Below are 16,846 nucleotides of genomic sequence, written 5' to 3' on the forward strand. Positions count from 1 at the left end.
CCACAGGCAGATAATGACTTCCCCATAGCCTCTAGATGTTGCTCCACTGATCTGATAGTTAGTTTTTTAATTTTGGCTTCTGCACCAGAGTTTTTTTGTGCAAAATCTTCTGACAATGCAGAATAATATTTGCGCCACAGTTCTTCAGGATCACTCGGCTGACAAAATATAAGAACAGTTGCAAATAGCCGGCGTAGAGCCTCAGGGAGCTGAATTTCAGTTGCTTCAGCCAAACAAATGCTTGCAGCATCATCCTCTTCTAAAATGCCAGCTTTAAGACATGCTTCCTTGAAAGTTGCACATACATAACCTTGAACTGTGCGTAAGTCTGTAAAAGATTTTGGACTCCTGACATGCAGTAATAGCAGTCGAAGGTAAAAGCGTTCACCTTCAGAAGGAGACACAAAAGCTAATCGCCCAACCATCTTTTTTTTATTTTGTCGGTTGGACCATGATTTTGCTGAAGCATCCCACTTATAATGTTCTGGAAATTCTCCATATAAGTAACCAAGACCATTATCAGTAGCTGCATTCATACGGAAGAACTCTGTTAATTGAGTCCTAGCATAAACACCGCTTGCAATACCTACATCCAGACGTTCATACGGGCGTACACAGACAGTATTCATGTCTGGAATATGAACAGACAGAGGTAAGACTGGTGGATACATTTCAAATAAATCAAACCCGAAAATTCTCCAAGCCGCTTCACACGGTGACACCCACCGTCCTGACTGAAACTGAGCAATTTCATCTCCAGAATTTCTATCCTCAGCCGAAATATTGAAGGCCACTCGATCATGCCCTTTGTAGACATATTTATATAAGTATTTCACCGCTTTTATAGTTGAACAAACTTCTACATTTAAATGACAATCAAAGAGTGCTGTGAGGTAAGGGTTATAAGGTACAACCCATCGATTATCTAACTCAGCATTTCTGACCTTCACTCGTTCTCCGGTATCAGTTCTCTTATAACAAGGATAACCATCTTTATTTGTTGTTGTTTGTACGGTGAATTGCTTTGGATATCCATTTTTACAAGAAAAGTGATTATCCTTCTTTCTCATACAAGGGCACTCTGGATTTAATTGGCCACATGGTCCATGCATCATATGCCTTACTACAATCTTACGCAGTTCAGGCTGAGTCACAGGAGGTATCTCTGCACAAACATACTTATCATAATCAGCAGGAGATTTCATCTTATGTTGCTGTTCCAGAATCAACAGGAAATGAGCATGTGGCAATCCTCTTTTTTGAAATTCTACAACATATATCATCGCTGCCACTTTACCAAATACCATGTCTTCCTTGATTTTTTTTTTCAGAGAAATTAACTTTGCCCGAAATATACGAGCTACTAAATCCGGTCGGTCTTGTGCAGTCTCACCAGGCTCTAGTTCGGCTTTTATCTCAGGCCAATTTGCATTGCATGTCATAGTGACAAAGAGATCAGGTTTCTCGTATTTCTGCACAAGAGCCATTGCATTCAGATATCTCCTTTTCATATCACGAGGGCCTCCTATAAATGATGGTGGCAAAATGAACTTATGACCAACATCAGCCGCACTTGTCTGTCCGCTCTCCACTGTGTCAAGAATTCCTTTATAAAGATCGGCTCTTATTGTATCTTGATTTTGCCGGAAAAAATCTAACCTTGTATTTTCAACCTTGATATACATGTCTGTGATATATTGCAGAAATGCACGCCCAGCTCTTAACAGCATGTTTCCTGGTCTAATTTGAAGCTTATAAGCATAGTACTCCCTTGCGGAGATATTCTTATCAGCTTTGGTATGTCTTCCGGAAGCTCCTATATACATTAAAATCCAAGAAAAAATCCAAACTAAGCAAATTCTAAGGAAACATAGGCAAAGAAGTAATTAACCCAAAAAATCCCATAGTGTGCACTGCACATGAATGAATAGGATCAGGTTCTGCTGCCACTTGCCTATCTCCACCATAAGAAGTTTTTTTAAGACCCTGATGCCAACCGCATTCGCCTCTTGGAAAGAGCAGTGGATACTGTAAAGGATCATAGCACCCATAAAAATGGGCAACTCGATGGGATTTTGCAGATTTTGCTGTCACAAGAATATGTGGCCATGAACTCTGACTCGATGAAACACTATCAGGCCAGATAACAGCAACTTCATCTGAAGTGGGATCATTATACACCCTTTGATCTGGCACAGTGTTTGAATTTATTATAATGTTAGTACTTTCATCAACATTTACTTCTCTCAAAGATCTGAAAAATCTTGCATATGGATTATCTTTAGTTATTTGCATTAATTTGTCTATAACATCCTGTCTTAATTCAGGAAAGCAATTTGTTCTGTGTTTCAATTCGTTTTGGCCATCATAGAAATAAAGCTGCAGATACTTTGGACCATCCTCATCTGGTATTAATTCTGGTACAGAATGATATATTTGGCCATGTAATTTAAAGACATATATACCTTTATATGTTTCTCTATCAGTCTTACCTCCAATGGAACTAAAGGCAAATAAGTTATTGTATAATCGAGCATACTTTCTAAAATGCACAGCATCTTCATCCCTTGAAGTAAAAAGTCTCGCTAATTCAGGGTGATATTCATTTGCAGCTATTTTAATATCACCATTGCCACAACAGAAATGCAAGGTTTCAAACGCAAACTTTTTAGCCCCGCATTTAGCACAGTAGGTAGGCGGAGATAATTCTAGGGGTTGCGTAGGCAATGGTTTTCCTATAGTAGCCGCAGGGATTTCTGCAATAATATAAAAGGATATCTAGAATAACTGTATTGTGCAACAACATATATGTGTTAACTCTATTAACTGAAATCACGACTAAGGCTTACTTTTAGCAGCATCCCTTAGCTGCTTTGAACTCTGTGCATTTGATGGTGCAATTTTAAGAGACACGGGTCTTTCTGTAGCAGTACAAAGAGAAAATTACGCCAGGTCCGATTAAAAAGCACCACATATATATCTACTTTATAAACCTAAACCAAGGCAAAATACCCACTTTCAAGTACAGTGTATGTTGAAGGCCTTGATTTCGCCTTTTTGGAATTTGATTGTTCTGCTTGACTGTGGAAAGCATAAAAAATTTATGAATTTTCTTCGCAAAAAATAAAATCCATTATTATAAGTCATCTATTTTACCTAGAAGAATTATAAGCTGATATCAAATCACTCATTCGCTTTGATTTCCGCCCTTTACTTGATGGTCTCTTAAAATTAACAGGTGCTTCAGCTATCATATAAATATTTAAAGCAGTAACTCAGCAAATTAGACACTAAACAAACACCATAAATAAGTATAGCAATGAGCATACGTAAAAAAATCCATCCTAAACATCATGTCAATTTTGAGACATACCCATATTACTTTGGTGCAGATCAAGCTATCTCAACATAGAATGTGCACAAGATACTGATGATTCCTGTTTATGTCATTTACTGTAAAAAGAAAACATATTAAATTCTCCGTAGTTGCAATTCAGAAGATGTTTTTGGGTCTGTAAAACGAGCAGGTATTTAAAAGGTTCTGCAAATTAAATCTACAAAAGTTCCAACAACCTGATACATCAACCTAGATGTTTACCTGTTCTAGTATTTGTTTTGCATAACATCCTGTGATCAAGGCAGCATCAATACAATAATTCCTGAATGTGATCAAGCCCCCTATTTTCAATGCCATAAAACAAAACAAAATGAATACTATTAATCTACTGCATTGCTTTTTTTCTTTTTAAGAAATTCTGCATATCACTAACAATATTTTCCTTTCGACATTTTATAAAGCCTCTGAAATTCGTCACCTTCCCATCCTGTTACCTCTTCTAAGTTTAATCTTACCTATTCCAATTTACATATTTTTAAACTACAAAGAGAAAAGGAAATGCATAAATCTAGTCCATATTTAAACATTTCATATTGCTTCTAAAAACAGAAAGCTAAACATATTCATCAAACATGAAAGAGCATTATTAAATTAAGAAGCCATACAATAAACAATAAAATTATAAAATATTCTAGAACCAACATACAAATCAAAAGTTCGTCCATTTATTACTCGAAATACACATTACATTAGATTTCAGTTACAGCATACAAGTCTATTTTGTAATGAAATATTTCAGCCATAACTATTCATAGACTTAAGCACTAAATAAAACAAAAGGAAAGATAGAAATCTAAATAATACTAAGCATATGTCAATGCTAAACCTAAACACCTTTAATCAGGCAAACATCTTGCTACCCAAAATACTAAACTAAGACTCCAAATAGCCTAAGCAAACTTCGTGCGCTTCCAAACAGTCTCTAGTTCAGGTATGCCAGAAACCAAAGGCTCCGAAACTCTAACAGTAGAAGAAGATGCAGCATCTAATGGTGTAGCAAAGCGTCTTTTCATTGGAGCAGGTGGAGGCAAACCAACCTTAGGTATCTGAAACCTTTCAGAAGTGGGAGTCAAGCATTCATCACCAGCAAAGTTTTCTTCTCTGGCAGCCAAGTGCTCCTTTAACTGGTAAAACCTACTCTTTAAAGCATTACAAGCAACACTCTTCTCCGAAACTGCACCATAATTAGCATCGACAATTTCCAGGCTATACTTAGTCACCAGGTAATGTATAGCTCTTTTAGCAGCCTTTTCCTTTGCACCAGTTACCTCAGGACAAGGATCACTATAGATGCATTCCATTTCAGCTCCATTATGTGGGCAAGACACTGTCAGCCAAGACACGAAACCCAAATCTTCAACCCAAATAGTCTCTAATGGACTCACCTCTGCCCCAGTCCTTGTAACAACAACTCCTAAAAAGCCCACAAAATCAATCGTCACATGGACAACATCATCAGATGGTTTTTTGCCCAAATTCTTCTGTGCAACAGGCATTTCTATTCCTTTCTCACGACATAACTCAACAACCTTATGCTTAAAAAGCTTACTGCATAGCTGATACATCCTTTCTCTATCAGATGAAAAATCACTCACCTTCACCCCAAACTGGCTCATCAATTTTTGCACTGCTTTTTGAGCAGCCCTTTCTTGTGACTCCTGAACTGTATTAGCCTCCCCACCGAAAAATACAAATTCAGGCTTCCCACATTCAGTTTTAATACGAACGCAGGCATTGTTCCTATCCTTATCTATAAAACCATAAATTGGTTTAGGAAAATTTAAACACTCAACCAATTGACCTAAAAGAGGTCGAAATGGAATGGCAATTTTGCTTGACTGAATAGTCATAACCTGTAACCGGCAAAAACTAAAATTAAACAAACATACACATCCACTAAACCAAAACCACAATCAAATTACAGCTAAGTTAGCATATCTAAGAAAACTAAGTCACCTTGTAAAATCTCAATTTAAAAGAACTCAGCAAACTTACCAACAATAGCAGCAAGCAATTTTAACACCACAGCCAGCTCCAACTGCACAGTCCTACAATATTTCTGTTTTTTTTTTCATTTATTTTTCAAAAAAGGGGGAAAATAAGGAAAAGAAAAAGGAGAAAACAGAAAACACAGAAAATTAAAAACATAAGCTATCTAACCAAATCCAAGGTTCCATAAATTAACTTTAAATAACACAAATGCATAAACAGCCAATTTGAATTAATCGTTGTAGATTATTTGTAAGAACATCATAATTGTAAAGTGAGTAATTGTAGATCAATATATGTCCAGGTGATCATGTAGAGTAAAAGTTCAAGATTCATTAAGTCAATATCCAATGTTGTCTGTACAATTGACATCCATATGGAATTTCAGCAAGCATATTACATTTTTATGAGAAATTTACAAGCTAAACAATCACCGCAGCAAGGTTTCAGAAACCAACCTTCTTTTCTCACAAGATAAAGAAGAAGCAAGCCAGAAATCAAAAAGAAATAAAAGGCAAACCAAATATGCAGCACATATAAATATAGAATTTGAAAGCAAAGGACATATCCATTATATTTTATTAGCCAAAAAAGCTACACCATATAAATTGATCCAGTACACCACAAACAAATATCTCTCCTCTAAAAACTATTAAATAATAGATATGCAACTTAAAAGGACATATTAAATATATTTCTATTATTATTATAACCAAAAAACAGCCATCTTTAAATCTCCTCGGAGGAAAAAAAAAAGACAATAAGCACACACTAAAACCCCTCTGTCAAATTTTATATACACATACACAATACAGTACCAGACAATTCCCTGTATAAATACTGTATCTAAACAGTGTAGTCTCCAAAGCAAATTTCCTTTCCCACTGTAACCTCCAAAGCCAAATTTTTATTAACATACTTAATGAGGCTAAGTTAATCTCTAATTAATTCATAATAGAAATCTACAGGAAATTAATTTTTGTTCACAATTTTATTAGCTAAAGCTAAAACATAACATACTTAATTAGGCTAATGAACTAATTAACTAACTAAACTAAAACAACATAGCAATGAACTAATTAATTAATTAAATCAACCAAATCACATTACTCATCAAACTCAACAATAATTAAACTAAAATTCGCCAAAAAATGCGAAACAATAACTAACCACACCTCACACATAGCAATAACCAGATCCACAGCTGCGACCAAAGAAGCTCCATCAAACCACTCCATGAAATTAACAGCTGCCAAAACAAAAAAACACTATTATCTATTTACAATTAACAACAAGAAGCGGGGAAAAAATTGTTAAATTTTAAAACAAAGCCATATACCTTACAAAGAACGAAATGAAGAAGATAAAAGCTAAAAATGGTAATAATTTGTTGATGGCACTCATCGAACAATTATTGATCGGGATCAGATTGCTTCCCTCATTTGTTTGATTTCACGCTTCAGCTCATTCAGACTAAAATAGCACCGGCAATTACAGCAAGCAACAACGACATCCAAAGCCACACCACCAGCAGCTCCATGAAACCTCGCCATCGAACTAATCACTGCAACACCCATTTAAAATCAAGAAGGAAAAACAAAAACGAAATGGAAAAAGAAAGCAAAAATCAGGATGGAACAATGAAAAAAGAAAGAATACAAAGCTAATCAAACAGGATGAATGCCACGCGTCAGCTCACTCACAACAGCTGGAATGGCAAAGCGAAAAGACCGAACCACCCCTGGCAATTTTGGCAATCAGGGAAGGGTGGTAAGGGCAGGGGAGGGCAGAAAAGTCAATTTCCTGTTCATAAGGAACAGTAAATTTGGAATAGTAAGGGTGGTTGGGGCTTTTATAAGGGTTATAGATTTGATGTGGTTTTAATTTTTTACTCCCTTAAATGTAAATTATTTATATATCTAATATAATCTTCATATATAATACTGAAGTATATTGTAACATAACATAGATTACAAGAAAGATTAATATATCTCACGGGAATAGTTTATTATTATAAACAATAAGGCTATATATTCTAGAATCCTACAAGCAATGATAGTAAGAGTATAAAAGATAATATTCCAATACTATTTTAAGCATATGCTATACAAAAAATATACGACAGCTAGAGAAAAGATTTGCACAAGGTATGCTATCATTGACTTGGTACTTGATTTGATTGAGGATCATGAGTCTGATTTGATTGAAAATCGTTATCCTTAACGATACTTTCAAGTTTCCTTTTCAAATTAAATTTGTTGATCGGATATGAAACAGTCTTAAACTCTTAATGGGTCTAAATTCACGTCTCCGTGCTTATGTTACATGTTTGGCATATTGTAACATTGTATGCTTAATTGCTTATGTTACACTCTTTTTAATTTGGCATGCACACCTAAACGGTTTAAAGGGGATTGCAAGGATGAAGATGGCGTGAAGGACAATTGTGTTGCTGGGGCTATTAACAATTACACCACTCAACTTATTGCCCATAAAAGTAACAGTCTTGTTTCATCGTCTAATCAATGTAAGACTCACTCTACCTAACTAATACGAGTTCGTTTAATTTTATTATTTATGGATTATAAAGTATCTATTAGCTATTACTAAAATAGGTCATGTTGATATCATTCACTCTTCAATTTCGGCACTTATTTGTTTCTAGGAACATTCTTGTTGCATTGTAATTAAAAGGATTTTTTGTGAATAACTACCTTATACAAGACAATTTTTGTGAAAAAACTACCTTATTAAAAAAATGTTGTAAGAAACTACCTTATAAATAATAGATGTTGTAAGAAACTACCTTATAAAATAATTAATGTTGTAAAAAACTACCATTTACCGAATTATTGCATTGAATAAGAGACGTTTAATGACCCATTTTCAATGATTTTTTTTCTCCTTTTCCCACCAATTTCTCCATAGTCCCCTTATAACCCCTAACTTACATTTACAGTTTTGCCATTTGATAAATATCTTTTATTTATCAAGGAGATAAACTTGTATTTTTCTCTTTCAATATAAAAGAACATAAATTAAAAAGTGAAATAAGAACAAAAGAATGTGACATTATTTTAATAACATGATCAAGTTATAAATAATAATAATAATGATTAAAAAAAAAAACACACATGTAATACGTAATAAGCGAGAGAAAATGTGTATCATGAAGTTGAATTTGCGAGGTATGTACGGAGTAATACTTAATTACTTATTGCACCATCTTCTAAAACATTGATTGATTGCTTTTTAGCCATTTTTAATTGATACATGCATTGTCCTCATTACTCTAATTTAACCCCTTGCGGTTTATGCTCTTAGTTTCCTCTATTTAATAAGCTTCTATTTCGTTATCTAATAATAAGTACAAAATAGTAAAACTTTTCCGCATTCCCTATATTATATACTTGAAATTATGTGATCGATCCAATTATCATAGTTATTGGATTCAAACTAATGTTTTCCTTCAATTTATTACTCCTTTATTTGACAGATAACTTCACAGAAGCACTTCTTTTCCTATCTCATTTTATTGGAGATATTCACCAGGTATATAATTAGGTCTTTAGAATTATTTAGAATAAAAAATAATATTATATTTGTGTGTGTGTTTAAAGGAGGGGGTATTATTAGACATTTCTATCATTTAAGTTGTTTACTCGTAGAATATAAAAAAACATGACAAAACTTCTTATGATAAACACGTTTGTTGTGCTCAAGTAACAGGTAGATCATGTGTCTTAATCAAAAGTGTACTTAAGTTCAAACTTTCACGCTTTCCTAATTCACATTATGTTACCACAACTTCGAAATGATCAATTTTCTTACCCTCCAAACAAGGCCACAATCAATATGCCAATTTGGGTAACGTATAGTATTGTATAGATTGAGTACAAAGAACTTAGACAATGTATGGTCAAGCTCTTGAAACAATTTCTAGCTGGAGTTTAAACACTGAATCAACACCTTTTACAAGTCAAGGCAATCTAGTTTTATCGGTTGAATTCATTGAGAATGAAAAGGTAAGGATAAGGGAAACTTCACCCCATAGAGCTCCCAATGGAATTTGATTTGATCATAACCATTTAAGTCATGAGGTTAAACCCTTGCGACTATGCCAAACCTTGCATTGTAGAAATATATGCTTTGTTTAATATTAATTAACTTGTAATTAGTTATGTGTATTTGAAGTTAGTGAACTTCAATGGTATGTTGAAATGATTACTTTTAAGTAAGATTAGTTTAATTTTTTTAAAACGAAATAGTTTTGTTTTTTAGAAATTATTTTCACTTATACTCCGTAGTTTATTTAAAATCAATTTTCGAACAGAAATTAAAAGTAGACATATAGTTGTAAAAGCTGGGCTAAACAGTACATACCCTTATTGGCATAGGAATATAGGATTGTGTACAGTTCCCCTTCTTCCTCAGGCCAGGGTTCATTTTTCATATCACTTGAGCATGTAAATGAGTAATGACATATATTTGCATGTGTGGAGAAAATCAACAAGGGTATTATACTCCACCATTATTTGTCTCTTTAAAAAAAAAAAAATTACTACTCCCTCCGTTTTTAAATACTTGGTCCATTTTTCTTGGACACTACGTATGTCGATGCTAAACTTTGATCACTAATATCTTTAATTATCAGTAAGTATAAATTCTAACAATTGAAAATTAATAATCTATTCATTGAGATGATTCCAACAAGTACCCACAAGACTATATTTTTTCTTATGTATAAATCACAAACATTAGTCAAAGTAAGACAAATGAATAGTGCAAAAAATAGAAATGGAGCAAGTATTTAAAAATGGAGGGAGTATCTTTTAGTTTATTCTACATAAATTGGTCACTTCACTTTTATTAAAAAAATTGATATACATAACACAACAGTTTGTGCCTCCTAATCTCCTATATGTAATTCTAAAAATTATTGCTATCAAATTCATCTAGGAAGTATATCTTTTCGGGAGTAATATTTTTACCAGTCATAAACGAGTAACACTACTAACGTGATTAATATATGTCATATCAGCCACTACATGTGAGTCATGTTTCAGACAAGGGAGGAAACACAATAGATGTGCACTGGTACACAAGGAAGACTAATCTACATCACGTAAGTTATTGCGTTACTTCATTTGTATTACGGAGTACGGAGTACCTTTTTATATTATGGTTTTGTACTTTCAAAGAAATTGAAGGCAAAAAATTACTGAAATTGATACAATTGCAAACTAATACTAGTGTTATTGAATTTAGGTTTGGGATGACAACATTATTGAAACAGAAGAAAAAGACTCGTACAATACAACAAATGTGGATGACCTCGTTGCTGCAATCCAGCATAATATTACGGTATTATCATTCTTCTATTTTTCACATAGACTTATTTTATGATCATGAGATTTGTATATGCATAAATTTTTATATGCGGCCTATTTACCGTGCGGCAAGAGTTACTTGAGTTTCTCGATCAGGGGTTACTTGAGTTTTTCGGTCAGGGTTTATTCGAATTTTCGGGGTTACTTGAGTTTCTCGGTTAGGGGTTACTAGAGTTTTTCGGTCAGGGGTTACTCGAGTTTCTCGGTCAGGGGTTACTCGAGTCACAATTTTTTGAATGTGGACTCACTAAGAAACTCGAGTAACCCATGACTAAGTAACCTTTAACCGAGTGAACCCCTTGAGTAACCATTGTTTGAACCCCTAAGTAACCCCTCACTGAAAAACTTAAATAACCCCTGACTGAAAAACTCAAGTAACCCCTCTGATGACCGAGTAATTCAAGTAACCAAAAAACTCAGATAATCCCTGTCGCATGGTTTGGCCTGCTGCACCAAAAAATTGCTGATATATATGTTAATATTGCAAGTGGTAAGAAATTTTTTCTAACCAATTTATTATTTTAATTCTGTGATTTAGAATGAATGGGCTGATCAAGTTCCAGAGTGGGAAAACTGCGATCATGACAAACCAACATGTCCAAACATGTATGTTCTTCAACTTTAATTTATTGGATCGATCATTTATTACAATATTATGTTTCAGTTAGAACCCTTCTTTATATAATTCCAATGCAATAATCTATTTTAATTAATAATGTGTTTAGGATGTTTCAAATAAACAATTAAGTCTTTAGAAACTAGGAAGTAAACCTTAATTAGTAGACTCATTAATTTATATTCCAATGTTTGAGGGGGTAGGGAGCTAAACTCCTCACACGTGCTAGAGTTTGGAACCATTAAGTTAGGGCCTGTTTAGTCCTCTTATTTTCACTTATCTCTGGATGAATAAGTTTGTGATAAATTACGTTTAGAAAATATAAGTTCTACTAAGGGTTAATAATAAGAGCTACCCAACTTTAAATTCAAGTAAACTAAGTATTGATTGGTTTAATAAGTTCAGATAATTTATATAAGGGAAAATCAGATGAATAAGCTCACCCTTAATTACTAGTTAGACCTAGCCATATGCTTATTAATGAATTAATGGCAATATGGCATACCGCATACCAGGGCCGTCTATGATCTTCGACAATTTAGTGGCCTTGTTCTAATTATTAAAATTGGGCCCTTCAATTTTAGAGGACTATTTTAAAAGGTTAAAAATATTATTATTATAAAATGACAATTTTTTTAAAGTACATTACAACAAATTATTATAGAGCTAAAATATTCATATTACTAAGTTTAATAGTAATTGAATAAAACAACAAACAAAAACTTTTTATTTAAAAAGTATAATCCTTCTAATACTTTTTAAAGCAAAATGCTCAATTATATTTTTATAATCAATTTAATTTTGTTTTGGAAATTAAAAAACAAAGTCAAAGATTTAAGATGAATTTTTAGGTTTTAGGGCCTATTCTCTTACGTTGAAATTCAGTTCAGCTCAGTTCAGTTCAGTTTAGTTCAGCTCAGTTTAGTTCAGCTCAGCTCAGTTCAGTTCAGTTCAGTTCAGTTCAGTTCAGCTCAGCTCGGTTCAGTTCAGTTCAGTTCAGTTCAGCTCCTTATTTCCTTCTCTTATAAAATATTCAGTTCAGTTCAGTTCAGTTCAGCTCAGTTCAGCTCAGTTCAGTTCAGCTCAATTCAGTTCAGTTCAGTTCAGTTCAGCTGAGTTCAGTCAATGAGAACATGCCCTTAGTTTGGAAAGTGTGATCTTTAGAAGAAGGTGAATATGTGAGGTTATGATTTTTTTTTTTTAATTATGGGCCCCTGATTTTTGGGGGCCATGTTCCGTATGTGAGAAAAAACATGTCTAAAGACGGGCCTGCCGCATACGTATGCATGTGTCGGAAAACAAAAGAAGTAAATTAACACGTTATTCTGTTGCTATAGATATGCATCAGAAAGTATAAATGCAGCTTGTAATTGGGCTTACAAAGATGTTGATGAAGACTCAACACTAGAAGGTAAGCCATTAATCATTGGTCTAACAATACTAAAGAATATTAAATTAAGTTCCACTATCTTAGTTGACATATAATCTATTCACTTACTGCAGATGATTACTTCTTTTCTCGATTACCAATAGTTAATCAACGATTAGCACAAGCCGGAGTACGATTAGCTGCCACACTTAATCGCGTGTTTACTTAACAACTTAACTGGTGTAATTTGTGGCAATTTCCGAATTCGAATTTAGTAGGCATCTAATAAAGGTTGGATTATTGGCAAATCGATCGATTATAAAGATTTCTTGTTATATTAACTCTAATACTTGATGCCCCTTCATTACTAAATTTTCTTTATGTTTTGACTTTTTTTTTTTTTTTTTAACCGTTCAGATAGAAAGAACTTAAGGAAAAGCGTAAGATATATGATATTTGGATCCAGTAATAGTGCTTGTATACAAATGATTGATAGGAAGGTGAAATCTACAAATTACATAATTCTATGAGTAAAAGTTAGTATTTTATTGGCAATGTCAAAGCTCACTTGAGTATTATTGGTGTTGTTCTCTCTTATTTTTCAATGTGGGACAAAACTCTAAACTTACACGTGAGTAATTTTCCTAACGATTGATAACTTATGTAACGTGTTCTCCAAGGATCTTCATACATGTATCTTAATACACTACGTGTATGTGTAGCTTTGCTCCCATTTTAGTAGTTATATATCACCTTCCCATCTCTTTTTGTTTCAACCAAATTAGCTCAAGCATGGGTTACTCGTAGGATCAAAACAACACTCTTTTTCCAAAAAGGTAACTTAGGCTGCGTAGCAATGTATTTTGAGAAGAGACGTTTATGTGCACTAAACTATTGGAGTGAATTGTACATTTCATCAGTCTTTGCTTTTTTTTATCTGGCAAGTTTCCACTATTTTTCCATTTTCAAGTAGTGATATGTGAATATGAGTGCAATGATCAACATTTCCCCTTTTGCTTACTTCTTGTTCTTGGACACTTGTCAAAACTAAACGTGCGTAATTTATTAATTTGCACCTTTATATTAAGAATGCATGAACGCCTTAAGGACAGTGGTATAGACGGGATTGGATTATAGATGTTACATAGGCTAGTTGGTGTTAACACTCCCCATTTTGTAGAAATACATAGTATAAACCATGCATATGCGGATATGCCCATAATATTACAATTATTCCCACACAAAAGGGCATCTCTTTGCTTTGCCATTTTCTTTATCTATCTATCTTGAAAAAGCATAACTCATGATAAAAGTTAGAGACAGATTCTTGTTTTTTGCTACAGATATGATAGAAGAGTCAACATAAATTGCAAAAAAGGTAGAAATTTTAAATGTAATAGAGCATTTTAATTAAGTATATTTCAAGGATATGCCAGTTTTTCTAGACTTAAACTCCATGTTTAAGATAACAAAGCCCTCTATATATACAGAGAGCTCCTCCAAAGGTAAAACTCGTGAAAGGCAACCGACTCACAAAATTGGAAGTGTAGGCATTTTTTGAGTTGCCATTACATGAAGCAAGCGAATTAGTCATGGGGCGAATCTTCCTTGGCATGTGATGATACAATGGCATGGACTTGTTAAAATGTTATGCATGTTTGGTTGCCATTCACTTGCCAAAGGAGAGTTGCCCTATGACTACTTCTGCTTGATGATTTACTGTTACAGCATTTTGCTGCTATTTCTTATTCTGGAATTTCATCTGTTGATAAATGAATTCAGGTGATGTCTATATAAATCTCATCACCAATTCAGAATTTACAATGTTTTGTCTTGCTTATATTGATGACTACTTGTTTGCTTTTGCAAATGGCTATTTTTGAATTCTGAACCTTTTACAAATAAAACTGAGGTACAGCATTGCTGCCATACTCTGACTCGACAACAGGTTATTGAAATGGCACATAAAAAAATACTCTTTGCTGCCGATACTTTTGTGTTATGTAATTTTACTCCCTAAATTTAAAGCTTATTTTGTATTCCCTCTGTCACCATATAACAGTTTCATTTGCCATTTGCACACGTTTTTAAAAAGATGAAGATGATGAGCATAGGTTGATTAAGTTGGATATAAAAAAAACAAGATAGTAGGATTTGGTTAATTAAAAATAAAAATAAAAAAACTATTTGCAGCCGAAACTTTTATTTAGAGACAAGATGGAGTATTATGATGTTTATGTTGGATAGATGAACTTGCTAAATGGTAGTGATAGTTGCTATTACTAATAATGCCTAGTTGCCTTTAGTAACATTGATGCCCCATTAGGCCATTATCATATTGATTTTTTCTGTAAATGTGTAACAGTTAGAGAGAATATTAAGTCACATTGTTAGCGAAAACACAAGTTTCCATCCTAAGACTTCTGAGCAGAGCATATAGCATATTTCATTAGCTAAACAGACTTCAGTGTTTTGTGAAACATTCAGTTTCTCACTGACAGTAGGTCACTTTAAGAAGAATAGCATTCACATAGACTGGTTTCATTACTTACAACTACTATTTTAATACAGAACAAAAAACATTTAAAACAATTTGCAAAATTTATCATTGAGGGGTGTGGCTACTTGCCTACACCCCTCAATTGCATGTGTTACAGTTCAACTTTGTCATTGTTTTCAAAGGCGGTCTAGTAAAAGAGAGGAAAACTGAAGTTTCCTTAAGAAATTCTTTCTTTTTATACTGAATACGAAGTATACATTAATTCATAGAAACCACTATGTCATTATTAGCTAAATGATCCATCTCTAACACAAATTCACCTAGTTGCTTGTAAAAGGTAACAACAGAGGTTATATTTGACAAAATTTCCTTTGACTAACCACAATATAGTGAGCTACCTTGATGAAGCCTTTCTTCCTAGTATGGTTGATGCTACGTTAAGTCGATGAGCTTGCATCTGCAATTATGTCATGTTTGATTATTAAGACTATTGCTACGTATTGCTGCAGAAATACTATTGATAGCAAGTAAAGTAGGCAGTGATAGCCTGCACTAGTTAGTTTACCTGTAAAGCATTTTTGCAGTGATATTTTTGTTTCATTGTTCTCAAATTCCAACTCTTCAAACCACTTTCTTTCTACTCTTACCTCAATCAATCTTTCCAAGCCTTCAGGCCCTATGGGAAGCTTGAGGCATGGACATGAGAACACCGTTAGATGTTCTAAAGTTGGGAAAGCAAGAAGGAACCATGGTTGAGTAAGGCTTCTGATGTTCTTCAAATGTTGCAGCTTTAATTCCTGCAGCCGAGGAAAGATGGTATGGGTGTACTCTACCCCTGTGCAGGTATCATTTAGCTGACCTGATGGCGCACCCATCTGAATCTCATGATCTCCAATGTAACCAATTACAGCTTCCATAACTTCGCAATTTGATATCTCCAAGTAATGCAGCTAATTTAGTATTATTGCAAAAGCTAAGGGGAAGAGAATCTTTACCAGTTTACACTCCTCAACTTTCACATGTTTCAAGCTCTGAAAGCTTGTAGATGGAGCAATACCTCTACATAGAGCTATCAAACTAGGGGCATCTCGTGGTTCATGATGAGGGGTCATGTTATGATTGGTCCATTTTTTATTTATTTTTAAATACCTAAATATACTATACATGTATGTATAATTGTGAATATGCGGTTTTTCAAAAAAAAAAAAAAAACAAAATTGTGAAATATGTGTATTTTTTTATAGAATACATAATTATAGTTTTTTAAAATCTATTTTTAACTTAATTAAAATCATTTTCAAAAATTAAATTAGAGTTACAATTTAGGAAAAAAAATTCATCATTGTACTTCGTTGTTCTTCATTCATGATAGTTTTGATTAATGTATAATCTATTCGCAACGAAGACCGAAATTCCGACAACAATTCAGACCAAAATTCCAACCAAATTTCGACCAAAATTCCGTCCAAAACCCCATCCAAATTAGGGTACAAATTTCATTTAGGGTTCGATTGATGATTTTGATTAATGTAAAAATCATTTTATTTGATAGTTTTGAAAATGGAAAAAGCCTTAGGAGTGTGTA

The 16,846-nt window shown here is 33.6% G+C and overlaps 1 protein-coding gene and 1 long non-coding RNA gene across 5 annotated transcripts in view; one reads left to right on the top strand and one right to left on the bottom strand.

Annotated features, from left to right (window-relative positions):
* The window catches only part of LOC145557351 (endonuclease 2-like), a 30,485-nt gene extending 14,022 nt beyond the window's left edge, over window positions 1–16,463 (top strand). Inside the window, exons 3-10 of one of the 4 annotated variants that reach the window (XR_014092297.1) lie at window positions 7,797–7,913; window positions 8,883–8,938; window positions 10,428–10,511; window positions 10,655–10,750; window positions 11,315–11,382; window positions 12,730–12,803; window positions 12,896–13,052; window positions 13,179–13,500. Coding sequence is in view for 3 of the 4 variants with exons in the window: in XM_081618540.1 (XP_081474666.1) it covers window positions 7,797–7,913; window positions 8,883–8,938; window positions 10,428–10,511; window positions 10,655–10,750; window positions 11,315–11,382; window positions 12,730–12,803; window positions 12,896–12,990 (590 nt within the window). In the remaining variant the exon portion in view is untranslated. The other 3 variants (XM_081618540.1, XM_081618545.1, XM_081618550.1) reach the window with 3 other exon arrangements.
* Window positions 5,124–6,636, bottom strand: LOC145557371 (uncharacterized). Its single transcript, XR_014092300.1, has 3 exons — window positions 6,562–6,636; window positions 5,393–5,456; window positions 5,124–5,250 (listed from the first exon to the last, which is right to left on the bottom strand). It is a non-coding gene; the product is annotated as an uncharacterized LOC145557371 (long non-coding RNA).
* Window positions 16,464–16,846: the final 383 nt, after the last annotated feature.

Source organism: Chenopodium album, chromosome 1 (assembly GCF_948465745.1).
Source record: "Chenopodium album chromosome 1, dcCheAlbu1.1, whole genome shotgun sequence".
In the NCBI taxonomy this organism is placed as follows: domain Eukaryota; kingdom Viridiplantae; phylum Streptophyta; class Magnoliopsida; order Caryophyllales; family Amaranthaceae; genus Chenopodium; species Chenopodium album.